At 36.4% G+C, this 18224-nt stretch overlaps 1 protein-coding gene across 5 annotated transcripts in view; it reads right to left on the bottom strand.

Annotated features, from left to right (window-relative positions):
- Positions 1-18224, bottom strand: part of PMS1 (PMS1 homolog 1, mismatch repair system component) — a 97435-nt gene that overhangs the window by 17188 nt on the left and 62023 nt on the right. For all 5 annotated transcript variants that reach the window (XM_066346397.1, XM_066346394.1, XM_066346398.1 and 2 more), the window contains 3 exons: positions 8479-8601; positions 7804-7947; positions 6746-7632 (listed from right to left, as the gene is read on the bottom strand). In XM_066346397.1, the coding sequence (XP_066202494.1) occupies positions 6746-7632; positions 7804-7947; positions 8479-8601 (1154 nt within the window). The remainder of the gene's footprint in view (positions 1-6745; positions 7633-7803; positions 7948-8478; positions 8602-18224) is intronic.

The raw sequence follows: 18224 nt of genomic DNA, 5'->3' as shown, positions 1-18224 counted from the left end.
TAGGTGCCACATAAGGATGTTTTGGTTACAAGGGATAGCATATTATGACAGGGGTCCCATTAAGTTATAATGAAGCTGAAAAATCCCTGTTGCCTCATAGCACAGTAGTTGTTGTAATGTCATAGGGCAATGTACAACTCACATGCTTGTGGTGATACTGATGCAAACAAACCTACTGTGCTGGCAGTCATATAAAAGGACAGCACATATAATTATGTATAGTACATACTACTTGGTAATGATAATAAATGACTGTGCTACTGATTCACATGTTTAGTAAACTTTTAATCATTATTTTAGAGTACACTTTTTTTACTGATAGTATGAAATGTTATGCTGGCAGTAGCCTCATACACCTTGTGTTTACCACGTCTCTTGAATCAATTTCTTAAAGCTTGACTTAATCTCCTCTTTATAGTGTAGTCTAAATGTAGTGTTTATAAAATTTACAGTACTGTACAGTAATGTCCTAGACTTTCATATCCACTCACCATTACTGACCCAGAGCTCCATTCATGATAAGTGCCCTATATAAGTGCACCATTTTTTCTTTTATACCTTATTTTTATTATAACTCTCTATGTTTAGATACACAGATACCATTATGTCACAACTGCTTATGGTATTCAGTGTAGTGACATGCTGTATAGGTTTGTAGCCTAAGAACAATAGGCTACACCATACTCAACAAAGTTTGTGATGGTACATACTATGAGGTTTGCACAGCAACAAAATCACCTAATAACACACTTCTGACCACATATCCCCGTCGTTAGGCAGTGCATGACTATATTTATATAACTGAATATAACAAATCTATTAAAAAAATAAACTATAGAGATACATTCAACAAATATGTTGAAAATCATTAAGATACTGTGTTGAGGGGAAAATGCTAGGTATAAATGTACATTTAATTTTATACATGTGAAGTTCAAGTACTGGCAAAGCAAGTTAGTGTGATGGGAATCAAAATAGTGGCTGCGTCTGGAGGTTGGCTGGCTGGTAAGTGGCATAAAGGAACTTTTGGGGTGATGGAAATGTTCTATATTTAGGTGTACATATATGAAAATGCATTGAACTATACATATGGTTAAGATCTAAGTATTTCACAGCAGTTAAGTTTTACCCAATTTTAAAAACCATTCAAGAAATCCCTGAAGGCACAAGCATTAAAAAAATAAACAGCCTGACCAGGCGGTGGCGCAGTGGATAGAGCGTCGGACTGGGATGCAGAAGACCCAGGTTCAAGACCCCGAGGTCACCAGCTTGAGCTAGGGCTCATCTGATTTGAGCAAAAGCTCACCAGCTTGAGCCCAACGTCGCTGGCTCAGGCAAGGGGTTACTCGGTCTGCTGAAGGCCCGCGGTCAAAGCTCATAAAAAAAGAAAAGTATAAAATAAAATAAACAAATCGCCTGACCAGGCGGTGGCGCAGTGGATAGAGTGTCAAACTGGGATGCGGAGGACCCAGGTTCGAGACCCTGAGGTTGCCAGCTTGAGCGCGGGCTCATCTGGCTTGCAAAAAAGCTCATCAGCTTGGATCCAAGGTCGCTGGCTCAAGCAAGGGGTTACTTGGTCTGCTGAGGGCCCACCCATAGTCAAGGCACATATGAGAAAGCAATTAATGAACAACTAAGGTGTCAAAACGAAAAACTGATGATTGATGCTTCTCATTTCCCTTTGTCCCTATCTGTCCCTTTCTCTTACTCTATCTCTGCCCTGTATAAAAAATAAATAAATAAATAAATAAACGAATCCATTTTAGATCTGAATATACTTTTTCTATCACATCAACATGGAATAAACAATTCCCTGAATACTGCCAGAGAAAAATTACATACATTAATACTCTATTTACTAATTAGATAATAGTAAAATTAAAGTCACTATAACATAAAAAATAAAAACCAGGATTAAATTTATAATAGTTTCATAGCTAGACATTTAATTTTTTAGTTGCTACTTCTCACTTTAGTCATCAATAAAAAAATTATTCAAATAAACTGAACAAATTCAAACCATCTAATTTAATTTCAAAGGTACAAAACAATGAACGTTTTAAAATTATATGAGGTTCTAGTATAATTGTTATATCAACCCAATACTTACATAATGCTAAGTATTTATCTAAACAGAGAAGTTATACAAAAATATGGTATAAAAGAAAAAATGGTACACCTTATCATGAAAAATTGAGATGCCTCGATCTCACTCTCAATTTCTAATTCTCCAGGCCTAGGAAGTATGTACTGTTTTTAAAGAGTTCCATGGATGATATCAATGCACATCCACAACTGAAAACTACTGTTACTGTGTTCAGCAAAGTGTACTGGCTAAGAGCACAAACCCTCATGACAGACTGCCCAGCTTAGCTTTGCCACTTAATACCTCTTTACCATGGCAAATTATTTAATTTTCCCATGTCTCATTATTGATAATCTACAGCTACTTCATAGTTTTGATGTAAGTAATAAAATATATTAAAATGTGTCAAACACTTAGAATAGTATTTGGCACATAAGTAAATGTTAACGTTTGGTACCATTATTTTCTATTAAGAAAAACCTAATGAAAAAGGAACACAGTTTGACTAATGGTTAATTATTTAAGCAATCTTGCTAAAATTTTTTTTTTTAAATTCAGTTCTAAATTTGAGACTAGAGAATGTTATCTCGTTTTAAGAAATTGACTGAATTCTACTGTAGGTAATATACATAAAACATTTTGAAGAAGAAATTTGAATAAACGTGTTAGGAAATAAAAATGATATTATTGGCAGAACTCTATTAAATGGTAAAAATAAAATGAAAAGACAAAAGACCATATAGCATGTTGTATAGTTTGTACTTAGTACATGTTTCTCAAATAAAAAAATGTTAGCTGGATGAGAATATACAAAAGACTAGCTTCTCTGTAAATTAGATGAAAAATGTCTCTTTTACTTACCAACCATGTCACACTCATAAGTTTTTACATTTCATTATTTTCTCTCAATCTACTTAGAATCTGAACTTCTGGATTAGTGATATAAAACACATGATTAATTTACTTTTAATAGTACTACAATTAAATATTCTTAGCTCCTGGATATACAAATTCAAGATTTCCTGTACAGTGGAAAATGAATTCAAGATGAAGGTCACCATTTGTAATTAATTATAATGTGCAAATTTCCACATATGGTACTAATCTTTGGATTTACTCAAGAAGTCAATTTCATTAGTTTCTTGGGAAATATCAAAAGTTATGTCCAAAGGAATATTAAGTGAATGGTCAAGTAAAAACAGCTGGCACCTTTGACTTTTTCAAACTCTTTGTTACGGCTTACAGAACCCTTCCAGGATCTGGCCGGCCTTCCCCACATCTTCCTTGACCACACTCCCCTTTATTCAATTCCTATCATGGTGGGCATCTTTTAGTTCCCAAATAATACCCCTTTCCTTCTGGTTTCTGGGCCTTCTTACATGCTGTTCTTTCTACCTAGAAAATTCCCTACATCATTTGGTTTCATTTCTATTCACAGAAACATTTCCTGTCCATAGATGATATTAATTCTAACTGCTAAGTGTTTTCATAATTCCCTATACATTTTTTATTTTAAAACTAATCACATTCCGGGATTACTATTTTTTATCTTCCTCCCTAAACTGCACCATTAATAAGTAGAAAAAAGTTTATGACTATAACTGAAGTGAATAGCTGAAACACACATAATGTTCTCAATATATATTCCCTAATTTAAGGAAGGAAAGAGGGAAAAAGGAGAGAGAGGATGGGAAGAATGGGAGGGAGGAAAAGAGCTAAGAAAGGAGGAAAAAAGGGAGAAAAGAAAGGAAATAAACAGGAAGAAAGAACAAGAAAAAAAGAAGGATAGATAAAAGACTGTTTATCTGTAGAAGAGAAGTTATTCTCATAAACCTTAGCACTCCTTGTAGAAATTAGAATCATGGAAAGAATTCTGAAATAAAGACTAGAAGAGAAGAGTGTGTTAGTATTACTGATTTGCTATATTTCCCCCATCATCTCATTAATTATGGTTTTGGACACTGTTGATCATGGTCCCAAGACATCTATCTGGCCCTAGAAGATTCTAATACAATATTTTGTGATACTGAGTAACTCTCTGATCTCAAGATAGCTATAGTTGTTCATAGGTTTCTATTTCTTTCCTACAGATTAAATTTAATATTGACTAAGCAAATGAAAAATAATGTCAGTTACAACAGAGAAATTTATTTTTCACAGATTAAAAATCTGATTAACATCATGGAAAGTCACTCATTATGTGCCAGGCATTTATCTTATATTATAACAATATCTTATTTAAATCTCATAACTATCCAGGAGATACTGTCCGCATTTTACAAAAAGCTAGCAAAGAGAGGGATCGGTTTGAATGAATAACTTCAGATGTCAGCTTTTGATAAACCAGTCAAAAACATTTGCCTGCCTATGGTGGTAAGAGAGAAAATTTCGGATTCCAGAATACTACTCGATGACAAACTTTTAGATGAGATCTACTAACCATAATCCTTGTACTTTTTTTTTTTTTTTACAGAGATAGAGAGAGAATCAGAGAGAGGGACAGACAGGGACAGACAGACAGGAAAGGAGAAATGAGAAGCATCAATCATTAGTTTTTCGTTCCGCATTGCTTAAGGCGACCCTGTGTTTTGGTCGTTCGACCCCCACTGGGGTCGCGACCCACAGGTTGAGAACCACTGCCTTAGTTCTTCATTGATTGCTCTCTCATATGTGCCTTGACCGCGGGCCTTCAGCAGACCGAGTAACCCCTTGCTTGAGTCAGTGACCCTGGGTCCAAGCTGGTGAGCTTTTTTTTTTTGCTCAAACCAGATGAGCCCGCGCTCAAGCTGGCGAGTTCGGGGTCTCGAACCTGGGTTCTTGGCATCCCAGTCCAACGCTCTATCCACTGCGCCAGTGCCTGATCAGGCAATCCTTGTACTCTTAACACCTTGGGGCCTACTAGGAGAAACAATGCTGACATTCCTCAAAACTACAATACCTGCTATTGTGAGGCTGTAAGGGACTGGCTACCTACAGCTGTTACACTCACTGTCTCTATTTCCATGAGAACTAGAAGTATCTATGCTTTTATTTCTTCATTCTCAGACAGCTATTAATTCATCACCTCCCTGGCCAATGCTATTCAACTTTTTTTTTGTGGGTGTGCTGTACTAAAAATGTACTCATGGCCCTGGCCGGTTGGCTCAGTGGTAGAGCGTCGGCCTGGCGTGCGGGAGTCCTGGGTTCGATTCCTGGCCAGGGCACACAGGAGAAGCACCCATCTGCTTCTCCACCCTCCCCCTCTCCTTCCTCTCTGTCTCTCTCTTCCGCTCCTGCAGCCAAGGCTCCATTGGAGCAAAGATGGCCCAGGCGCTGAGGATGGCTCTGTGGCCTCTGCCTCAGGCGCTAGAATGGCTCTGGTCGCAACAGAGCAACGCCCCAGATGGGCAGAACATCACCCCCTGGTGGGCATGCCGGGTGGATCCAGGTTGGGCGCATGCGGGAGTCTGTCTGACTGCCTCCCCGTTTCCAACTTCAGAAAAATACAAAAAAAAAAATGCACTCATATTTAAACTGCACAGTTGTATCATTTAGGTAAAACTACAGACAATCACAATGTGTGAGCCTTATTTACATCCTGATTCAAACAAACTTAAAAAAATCTGACATTTATGAAATAACTAGAAAGCTAAACATTGAATATTTGATGCTTTTAAGGAATTCCCATTTTAAAAAAGTTATGACAATCACATTATCACTATATTTAAAATAAGAATATTTTTACAGATACATGCTAGAATATTTATGATATAGGTATTGTCCTAGGATTGCCTTCAGATTAATAGTGGTAAAGAAGGCGAAGTAACATTAGTGGAAGTATGGATGAATCAGGACTGACCATGAGATGAGGGTTAATAAAACTGGGTGATAGGCTTACTGTGCTGTTTTGTTTACTTTTGTAGATGTTAGAAAAACAAAACAAAACAAAACATGACAACCATCTCCATCAAAAAAAAAAAGGTGAAAACAGAAGTTAATTTTTCGAGGTTTTGTTTATTGGTATTAATAGTGGTCTTCATTATTTTAAATTGATAGTATAAGACTGGATAAGCTACTGAAAAAAAAATTGGTCAAGTATCCATGAATTTTATCACCAAATGATAAGCTCTGGATAATAGGGTATGTTAAAATCTTTCCTCCAGATGTCTGACAGAGACTAGAGATAGGTTAGAGAATACTATATTATGGGAAGTATACTACTACACTTTCATTTTCTGGTGGGCTAGGTCACTGAAACATATTTTGTGTTTATAGTAAGTGCCCTAAGTCGTATTATCTGGGAATATTTATTCAAACCATCAGATGGTAATATGTAGTTACTTTTACCAAAGATAGATCAAACAGCTTATTTACCTACCAAAAAACCACAATAATTAAAAGTTGCCAATAAATAAATAAAAGGCTTTAGAAGGAAGCCTTGAGTTATACTAAACAGGGACAGCATTAACACCACTAAATTGAATCTGTAACAATGTTATAATTTTTAAACAATACTGAAAAAACTAAAAAACTAACAAAAAAGGGATGCCAAAAAAGGTAGTCTAGCCAAGCCAAAAGTTATTTTCCATTCTGCTTTTCCATAAATAAAATTAAAAAAAACTTTTTAACCAAGTGGAAATATCTGAACATTCAGGTCACATGCAAGTTCTGCAAACTTACTTCAGTTTTTCCTCTTCACTCAATGTCTTCCACAGCTCTTCGATTTGTATTGTTGCATCCTCAAAACGGGTCTTAGAATTTTCTGTGAGAAATTGAACACGATGATCTTGAACAAAAAGGGCTCTTGCCGACATGGGTTTCTTGATTACGCGATTGCTAATTAAATCATAAGCTGTAAGCTGTCCAGATTTATTATCTACCACATTCGATTTTTTGTTACAGGAACTTTCAGTGAGATTCTTTTGTTCAGGGCTTGGATTATTATTCTTACTTACTTTACAAGCTGAACTTTCTTGAGGCACTAAAATTTTCACAGGTTCAATGTTTTCTCCCATTGCATTTGTGAATGCCTTTCCCTTGCTCCAGTCATCTGCACAAATTTCCAAAGATGTCTCAGCAACTGCTTCTTCCTCACTTTTCCCATTCCCATCTATATGGCCTTTATTCCCATTTTCTGATTGGGTGTGCTTAACAGAATGTACAAAACTAGTGTCACTATATTTCTTCTGGGTGTCCTCACATGATAAGTTATTCATAGGCATCTCCTGAAATGTATTTTTAGTGTTCTTATCAATATTAGAATTTTCACTAATAAAATGATCATCGTAATGGTCACCAATGTGCATTTGCTGATTTAAAAAATTAGTGTTTTCTCCAGATTCATCATTATGCACATCATTTTGGAAAGAAGTGCTTAAAGTATCAACATTTGCATAATTACTTCCAGATGATTCCATCTTATTAAAAAGCACATCTGTTTCTGCTGTTTTACTAACAACTATGTCAGCTGAGGAAACATTAGTTTTATTATTTTCATAAGAATCTGTACTAGGTAGTGATCCGTAACAAGTCGTCATCAGATTTTCAAGAGCAATTAAAACAGATTCCTAAAAATACAAATTAACAAATGTTAGCAGAAATTATTAAAATAATAAATAGACAAGATTTAAAATATTTAAAAACGTATAAACAAGCAAATATCCTTTGTCACATAAAAATGGTATAGACAGTAAATTTGTAAACCAAATAAATTTAAAACATTATCAGAAAAAGGTTACCTTATTCTGTAATAATACTTGACTTTTATCCAGTGTTAAATTCACATCCACATTAGCTGCAGGAACATCAATTTTCAGAAAGAAAATGGGATACAAACGGGTAGATTCCTTTAGGCACTTCAGACTGTAATAATGCCGGATTAACTAGAAATGTAATGAATAAAAGACAAAAAAAAAAACCCCACACACATAAATACATACTGCCATCTTTAAAATACCACCAAAAGGAGTATATTCAACTGAGTGGATATAACTACTTATTAGGTAAAGCACTATCTAAAAAGTAACATTCAGAGGTCTTGAACCTATATGACTGAAGTAAAAGCATCATCAAGAAGTACAAATATACAATGCAACTGGCTTCATAGCTAAAGATTATACTGTCAAAGTCCAGAGTTCAAATGCAAACTCTATTACTTCCTGGCTATGTGTTCAAGAAAGTCAGTAATATTTGTTTTTTCACCAATAAATAAGGAAAATAATATATCATATAGTTGTGAAGAATCAATTAGATACCATATGTAGGGTTCCTAGAACAATGTTTAATACATGTTATAATACTCTTAATTCTCCTTTTCCTGATTTTAGAACAAAGTCTTAGAAGTAATCCTTGTAACAGGTTGACAAATGTTTTTATCTCTGATCCAAGCAATACTTTTTTCTTAAATACATTACCTTTAATATGTCTTTTTGGTGTACTGGTCGATTGTTTATAAAAATGAAACTCCTTTCTGGGGTTGAAAGACTTGTTAAATTGTGGTCTGCATCATGCTTTGGAAGAAATCCACTTAGATAAATCTATAATTGTCATAATAACAGAATTAATATGCAAAATCAACAATAAATGTGGTTCCACAGGTCTGGCTCTATACAATACATTAAAAATAATCAAAAAATAAATAGATTTTCATCTTACAGTCTAAGGAGCCATATACTTCCTAATAACCATGTCTTGAGCATTAACCTTAAATAAAATATTAAAGCATGTTAAATTGGTGCTCTCTGCCTCTAACTCTCTCTCTCTCTGCATTTGTATTTTAAGAAAAAAACTGACATTGATAAAAGCTTCATGAATGGGTATATAGATATCTACTGCCACAAGATATAAATACTGCTCTCTACTCAATTTTAAATTCTATCTTTAAATATTGTCTTTCCTCAATTGTGCCTTTCCTCTATTTGTCCTTTTCTTTTAGCCACCTTTTCCTGTAAAGAAGTGGTTGTTTCTGTATCTATTCTGAGTATGTTATGAAGTCAATCTAACTGGGTTTTCATTCCTGAGTGAAAAAATCTCTTGCTCTTTGACATTGATTGCATTGTTGTACTTTACCTTATTTTTTGTTTAGATAACTTTTCTACAAACCAATTATTTTTATGCATTCTTTCTCTACTTTATAAATTTATAAAGACGAGGAAGAAAATGAAAAAAGAACCTAGAAAAATAATGCAAAAGAGAGACACTGAGGCAATAGGAGGGAAAGAAAATAATCCTACTTTTACCTTTAAAGATAATATAATCATTATGAATACAACATGGACCCAGATTAATATGACTGAAATTCCAGTTCCACTACTATGTGATCTTGGTCAAGTAATTTAAAATACAGGCCTGTATCTCATTTCTTGAAACAAGTGGAACCTGATATTATTAACTTGTTAAAAAATTAATAGTCAAGGTTCAGCTTAGGTTTAGAAAAGTGAGAAAAATCAGTGAGAGTGGTGTTTGTAATTAAGCAGAAACCAGGAAGCTCCTTAACAACATAGCCTGCAGGCTGCCACCTATGTCTATGGCTATCACTGCCCTTGAAAATAAATGTTTAAGACGATGCATTACCAATTTTAGAACGCTAAGTGCATTATTGTCATAGTGCCAAATTATGTCAATCTTAAAAAGTAAATTAATAAAGCTGGATAATCCATTACAAAATGATACTACTTAATTAACTGTAAAACTTCACAGCACTTATAAATGGTTGTATAATTAACCAGGTAACATGAGACGCTTCTTAAAGCACCTGCTGAGCATCAGGGAGAGCCTATTTAGTGTCTGAAAGACTTACTGGGCTTGTAGATGAAAAAAAAATTTTTTTAATTCTGCCCCAAATAGGTAATTATAATGAATAAAATAAAAAAAACTGGTGATACTGCTCATGTTTTCCTTTCTTATCATCTTGTTGGCCACTGAATAATTATTACTAATTCCAAAATACTGAGCTTTTAAAAATAGCTTAGGATAACCTGAAGAACAAACTATATTTAAGGTATATAAAAAAATAAAATCAAATAGCAAAGTCTTATAAAATGCTATTAAAAAGAGAAAATTAGTCGTTCATAGAAAAAGTGTATTAAAGAGTCCAAATCAGTGCAATAAAATAAAAAAATTTGATAGACTTTATAAGATTTTGAACCCAAGTATTCCTCAACCTAAAAAGCAAAATAAAACAAAGACAATATAAACAAAAATTTCTCCCCTTTTTGTTTTTCAACTATGGGTCTTTCTCTCCTCTTCATCTCCAACCACTTATAATCTGGCTTCAATCTGTCTCAATTATGAACTCCAATGGACTCTCAGTCCTCTTTGACTCCCTGCAGACCGTGACACCAATAACAACTCTCCTTTGGGAAACAATTCTCTTTCAGTCGTCTTTTCATTTTTCTGCTACCTCTATGACACTTCCTCTTTAGTCTGGTTTGCTGGTTTCTCCTCTCCTTACCCCCATAAGTGATGATGATGATCTGCCTGCATTCCTTTATCAAGCCCTTTTTTCTTATTCTCTACTCTCCTGAGTAATTTCATTCACATCTATACACATATACCAGTGATGCTAAGATACAGATGAAATGAAAGCCTTTATTTCTTTTACCCCCAAATGCTTACTATCTTCAACGAGTTTCAAAATTTTTCTCAATCTCACTACATTCAAATCTTGATCAAATATTTCATTATACTTCTATCCTGTACCTAACTGGCTCCTGTATTCTTTTGCTATGATAAAGAGCCCTGCTCTACCTACCCAATCCATCAAATCCATCTCTTCTCATCTACTGTGCTTCTGTTGAAGTAACCCTGACTGGTCTCCTAACACTAGTCTTTCTCCTATTTCAGTAAACCTTTAGAACATCATGGAGTTAAGTTTCGAAAGTAATAATTTAAGTTACGTAGAAATTTCCTTACTGCATCCTTACTGCAAATAGCACTGAGATAAAATTAATTTTTACAATAATTTCGAGATCTAATCATTTTTAAAAATGAAAAATATAAAGATGTTATCTGTGCAAAATATAACAGGGCCAGATGGTGAAGTCGAAAGCCCTATTTTGCTCTGGATGAGAAACCGGCTATGTCAGTTGGAAATTAAATTCTGGTATGGAAACAGAGAAAGAAAACACCCCCATACAAGGCAGGGAATTGAAAACAGTCTTTCTATTTGGAATGGGCACCTCCTCCCACCTTTTCTCCCCAAAATAATTAAAACCACTGGAACCACTATGACCACTGTTTGGAATTGCTTCCAACGGTTAGTCACAAGAAAAAGCACACACAGCTCCAAAACCAAGAATAAGGCTAAGCCAAGTCTGCCAGGAAAAGGGGTACCTAAAATTCAGGCAGGATGGAAGGCATGAACTACTAATATGTAACACTTGATTTTGAACCAGGGCTGGAAGGGGGAGTGATATATGCCAAACTTATGTGGAGGAAAAGGTAGGTGGGAAAATCAAAACGACAAAATGATAAATCTGCATTCAAGGTTATTTTGCAAATTAAAATTTCAAAGCATATAAAATAGCAGAGTGAGAATATTCTCTCAGGAAAGTAGAAATCATTGAGCAATATGAAAAGAATTTGAAATTAGTATGTGTACCATGCTTTTAAAAGAGTAAAAAAAATCCATTTAAAAATAACCCAGAAGATAAAGAAATCAAAATTAATAGTTATAAATTAAGTTAAGAAGAATAGAAAAATGAATACATTTTGAATCTTGAAAATAAAATCTATAGTTTTGGGAATAAAAATCAGGCAGTACCAAGGAATTCGCCCAGACTTAGCATGAAGTAATGCAGAGATAAAAATATCAAAGAGAAAAAGATGTCTGAAAAAACAAAACAAAACTGGAGGAGCTCCATCAAGCCAACAAAGACACACTGGAAAAGGCCTAATAAATGCTACTGCAGCAGAGGTGTCGCTGCGGCCACCATCCATAACTAGGAGATTCTTACCAAGTGGAGTCTCTGTAGAAAGAAAAGTGACCCTTAATATTATGGGATAAAACACATAAAGATGCTCTACACCCAAGGTTCCCAATGCCTATGCATCTACCATCCCAGTCCAGTGAAGGGGCTTTGGTGACTAAGTTTCACAACATAAAGGTATGTAATGGGGATAAAAATGCAGTGAGAGGGCAACCACCAGAGTTGGCAAACAACTTAAAAGACTGCTTTTGGCCAGAAAGGAGAAGAAGTCAAAGAAACTCTGATATAAAATAACTCTCCTTACAAGCCCAGAAAGCATGGAATGGTGATGGGTGGCTGGTTACAATATAAAATAATACCTGTTTAGACACACAGTGCACAACAGAAGTATTGGTTAGATGATTACTCTCACTAGAGAGACACTCGAAAAGTTTAACATTAGGGTAGCCCACGGAACTGGAGCCACTCAGCAACACATACTTTCCAAATTCTCCCATTCCTCCATGCAAAAATAATTACATGAAGGTGTACCAACGTTTTTGGAATCATAGCTGACCAAATGTTAAATCAGTACTTTTCATACTTCAGTGTGCACCCGAGACCTTGTTGAAATTCAGATTCTGATTCAGTGTGTGTGGAATGAGGCCTGAGATTCTTCGTTTCTAACAATTACAATTAGCTTCTAGGTGATGAATGCTGCTGGTCTTCGGATCAAAACATAGCAGTTAAAATTGCTAGAGTACGATACCACAGACATCAAGTATGGGTCTTCAGTCACAAGCTTTCTGAGTTATCAGTGTAGACAACAAAGTCCCATGAAGTCATAGGAAACCCACGGGAATTTAGGCAATACTCCTCCTATCCCAAGTCAGCCACCATAACCAGTCTAAGGTGGCATTCGGGTGTGTCGAAACTATTAAACTACTACTAAGCGAGTTCTGAAAAAAAGATCCATGTCAGATCATGGCCATGCTCCAGATACTCCAGCTGGCCACTGAGGCTGGCCTGAATTGCTCCTAGGGCAGAGAGAACTCTTAAGACATTAATTAAGCACAAGCTCCCATCCAAGACTCGACTAAAATGATACACTAAAATGGTAATAATTAAGAACTCAATCCTACAAAGAGAACAGGAGGAAAACCAGTGGCAGAAAAGAGATTTCAATAAATTATGAAAAAGGGGAGGAGGAGAACAGAGACTGTCCAGCCGAACAAAGAGCCTTCAGGCGTAATGTCGGCAGACACATAAGAACGAACAAACAAACAAAAGGGCTCTTCTATAAAGAAAATGAATAAGAACAATTTTCCATAAACCAACTATAATTTAGACAAAAAGAAAAGAATGGAATGGAGGGGAGGGAAAGAGATGAAATAAATTTCCTAGGGCAGTGAGTATGGCTGCAGAATAAGCCCCAACCCCATAATGGCACCTGTAACTCCCCTACACTCCAGGAACAGGGTCAGGGTCTTGATTACTTAACACTTAAGAAGAGCCTGAATGCAAATAAATCCAACCACAAGCACTAGGTTCCTAATTAGACTTGCTATTCAGAGGAAAAAAATAGCAAGAGAATGAGAGGCCTGCAGTAAAAAGACCTGATAAGCAAAACAAAACTTGACCTCCTAAGAAAAAGAGATTTAAGGAACACATAATTAAAAAACAGAAACAAAAAATTTCTTCAGCAATGTTCAAGATTTTGTATCCACAAAACACTAAGAAAGTATGAAGAAGCAATAAAACTTTAAGATGCTCTTGGAAATTAAACATAAAAAACTTTCAAAATAAAATTTGGTAGAAGGGGTAAAAGAATTAGATCTCTAAAAATTTCCAGGAAAAAAAAAAGTGAAAAACTAGAAAAAAACAAGAGGTCCTAATTAACAATACAGTTTTCTGTTAAAAAACAGAAAAAATATCAAAGTGATGACAGGTCAAAGTACATAACCTAGAGCTGAAAAAGAAATGAATATTCTCAGAAGATCTCACACCAAGAGCTCATCACATAATAAGCAAATATACAGTAAGAGATATATACCTACAAATATCCTTGTAAATTTTAAGAACAAAGATGAATATCCTAAGAACTTTTAGGTAGGAAAATACATTGCCTAGAGCAGGGGTCAGGAACCTTTTTGGCTGAGAGAGCCATGAACATCACGTTTTTTGTTTTTTTTTTTTTAATTTATTCATTTTAGATAGGAGAGAGAGTGAGAGAGAGAGACACAGAGTGAGAGAAGGGGGGAGGAGCAGGAAGCATCAACTCCCATATATGCCTTGACCAGGCAAGCCCAGGGTTTCGAAACGGCGACCTCTGTGTTCCAGGTCAACGCTTTATCCACTGCGCCACCACAGGTCAGGTCGCCACGTTTTAAAATGTAACTCTGTGAGAGCCATACAATGACCTGTGTACGTTACGCATTATCCAATAAAAATTTGTTGTTGTCTGGAGGACAGCTGCAACCATGAACATGAGCAGTAGGAAATTAATGGATTGTAATACATGAGAATGTTTTATATTTTTAATGTTATTATTTTTTTTTTTAAATTTTTATTTATTTATTCATTTTAGAGGAGAGAGAGAGAGAGAGAGATAGATAGAGAGAGAGAGAGAGAGAGAGAGAGAGAAGGGGGGAGGAGCAGGAAGCTTCAACTCCCATATGTGCCTTGACCGGGCAAGCCCAGGGTTTTGAACCGGCAACCTCTATTATTTTTTTTTATTAAAGATTTGTGTGTGAGCCAGATGAAGCCATCAAAAGAGCCACATCTGGCTCGCAAGCCATAGGTTCCTGATCCCTGGCCTAGAGAGAAAGAATTGGAATATATTAATTATCCCATCAGCAATAATGGATGGTCAGAAATACTCAATGTCTTTAAAGTTCTGAAGAAAAATTCTTTTCAATTTAGAATTGTAATTGTTTACCATAGTATCAATAAGAGAAAGTGCAGGCACTGGCTGGTTGGCTCAGTGATAGAGTGTCGGCCTGGCGTGCAGGAGTCCCGGGTTCGATTCCCGGCCAGGGCACACAGGAGAAGTGCCCAGCTGCTTTTCCACCCCTCCCCCTCTCCTTCCTCTCTGTCTCTCTCTTCCCCTCCCGCAGCGGAGGCTCCATTGGAGCAAAGTTGGCCCAGGCGCTGAGGATGGCTCCATGGCCTCTGCCTCAGGCGCTAGAATGTCTCTGGTCACAACAGAGCGGCGCCCCAGGTGGGCAGAGCATCGCCCCCTGGTGGGCATGCCGGGTGGATCCCGGTCGGGTGCATGCGGGAGTCTGTCTAACTGCCTCCCTGTTTCCAACTTCAGAAAAATCCAAAAAAAAAAAAAAAAAAAAAAGAGAAAGTGCAAAATAAAGTCACTTAGACATGAAAGCTTATCTGTCATTTTCCCTTTCTGTAGAAGTTACTTAATGATATATATTAGAGAAATGAGAATGAATACCAAAAGAAAGAGAGGAAGGTATGGGATATAAGAAATAATTGAAACCAGTACTCCTATGAAAAGAAAGCATAGAATGAGAGTTCCCCTTTTTCTTTCTAAAAAAAGAAAAATAAATAAATAAGTAAATAAAAAGATGGAAAAAAAAAAACCCAATGGAAAGCCCAGAAAACCCAAAATTCTATATAAGATAGTTTGTACAGGAGGCAAAGAAAACCATGACAGATTTTGAGTAACTGATGGGAGAAAGAGAGATTCCATTTTGTAGGAAAATGGCTGAGAGACTGAACTGCAGCTTTGAGACAAGTCTTTGGTGTGGACTTCAGAACACCAAGTTCTGCGGGGGCAGAACGCTGCACCGGCAAACACTATTATGATTGTTTATAGGAAGCAGCTGATCCCTATAGCCATTTTCCTACATGCCTGGGCGTCATCAGTAAGTCATCTTTCTCAGCACTTAACTCCAATGTAGACTAATTTGACACAGGTTCTGCTAATTTGCTTGATGAGCAAAGAGACCAATAAATACGATGAGGCTGTAAAATCTGGGCTCTCAGTCCTAGAGACTGGGAGTCCCCTGTACCCATCTTTTCTCTATGTGTATGTTTTTTCTTAAGTCCTGCAGCACCTTCCTCTCATGCACACCCATGGCTGGGCTGGGCTTGGCAAGTGGCACCCAATGTGGGGCCTGCTGAACAGGGATCCGACCAGAATGGGGCCTCGACAGGAACAGTGACCCGATTGGAAGAAGGATCCCCAGAGCGAGAAAGTAAGGAAATAACTGCAGAACCCCGAGGGGAAATGGAAGCCTCAGTTCAGTCCATCACAGGAAAGTGGTAAGGACATCCTCAAAAAATATAGTCTTTTGTGTGTTTTTTCTGAAGTCCTGCTGTGCCTTCCTTTCGTGCACACCCACAGCAGGGCTGGTCTCAGCACCATTTAATTGGGACAACAGGAATATTCTCATTTGTATGGCACAGAGACATAAAATTGGATCCTTACAGAGAAAATGTAATTCTAGCAAATATACAGGTTTGCAACCAAGATTACACTGGGGAACAAATTTTATTTCATTTTCTGTTGCATGAGGTTTTAGAACTGTTTCTATATATTTCTGCATTGCTGATTCCAAATCTGAAATGTTTTTTGGTGCATGCTCTAGTTTTTATGCAATTTTAATTTTTTTGTTACAGTTAATGGCATGCACTGGTTTTCAAATTGGAGTTAAAGGGCAATGATTCTTGGATTGTACATAACAACAAGGCAATTAATGTTTTACAAACATCACTTTTACATAATTGTAGTTGTTTTTAAATGTAAAAAATTAACTGATAAAAACACCCTCTTATTTTGTTTTAAGATTGAATCATGGCTTCTTTGAGTAGGTGTAAATGTAAGAATAGTCCTGACACCTTCTGTTATATATGTGGCTGTTACACACTTCAACATCAAAGGCGCAATATTTCATCATTTGTGACACATGCATATATTGCCTATTTTCAAGTTTCCTTTGGCAATCAAGGCAAGAATTGAGCTCCTCATGTTGTGTGTCATAATTGTGAGGAAATGCTTTGTGACTGGACAAAAGGAAAACGCAAAGGAATGCCTTTCAGTATTCTATGGTTTGGCGTGAACCTAAGGACCACAGCAGTGCCTGTTATTTCTGTCTGATCCATACAAAGGGCATCGGCAAGAAAAAACGGCATATGATCGCATATCCTGATATTCCTTCAGCAATATGACCTATCCCACACTCTGAGACACTCCCAGTTCCAGTTTTCAATGGTTTTATTTCTTCTAAGGACAAAGAAAGTGAACTTGATGATCAAGTGTATTTTGATAAGATGCATGAGGAAATGTTTGTAGAATCTGAAGGGTCTTCTTCTGATACCAAGCAGTCACTAACCCCTCAGCAGTTTAGTCAATCCAAATTGAATGACTTAGTAAGAGATTTGGACCTATCCAAGAAAGCAGCTAAGTTATTAGCCTCCAGGCTTCAAGAAAAGAATGTACTTCACTGGTCAGCTAGAGTATCCCATTTCAGGAAGCATGAAAAAATTTTTGTGGACTTTTCTTCACGAAGACAAATCCTTTGTTTACTGTCATGATACCAGTAGGCTTCTCAGCCAGCTAGGTGATACCACTTACAGTCCAACAGAATGGCAGCTATTTCTTGACAGCTCTAAACGGAGTCTGAAATGTGTTCTCCTACACAACGGTAATGTGTATGCAGCGGTTCCAAATGGTTATTCAATTCATCTGCAAGAAGATTATAATGACATAAAAATTGTCCTCAACTTTCTGAAGTATGAGGAGCATAACTGGATCATTTGTGTGGATCTTAAAATGGTAAATTTTCTGCTAGGACAACAGAGAGGTTTCATGAAGTATCCTTGCTTTCTGTGTTTGTGAGACAGCCAAGCTCTGGAGAAACACTGGACACAGAAGGAGTGGCTGAAACATGAGCTCTGGAAGTAGGGATGCAAAATATTGTGAATGAACCTGTAGTTAATCGAGATAGGATCATTTTTCCCCCACTTCACATCAAACTTAGCTTAATGAAGCATTTGTTCAGGCTTTGAATAGAGAAAGTGAATGCTCTTAGCGTATTATTTCTGCTTTTCTTGCCTTGTGTTTCAAGAAGATAAAAGCAGGTGTATTCGATGGACCTCAATTTCGAACCCTCACACATGATGAAAAATTTGCCAAGAAGATGAATAAGGAGGAGAAAGCAGCATGGCAGTCTTTTGTGGCAGTTACAAAGAACTTCCTTGGCAACAAAAAAGCAGAAAACTATGAACTT

The sequence above is a fragment of the Saccopteryx leptura genome, chromosome 7, assembly GCF_036850995.1.
Source record: "Saccopteryx leptura isolate mSacLep1 chromosome 7, mSacLep1_pri_phased_curated, whole genome shotgun sequence".
Classification (NCBI taxonomy): Eukaryota; Metazoa; Chordata; class Mammalia; order Chiroptera; family Emballonuridae; genus Saccopteryx; species Saccopteryx leptura.
This window is presented reverse-complemented; position numbering and strand designations above follow the sequence as displayed.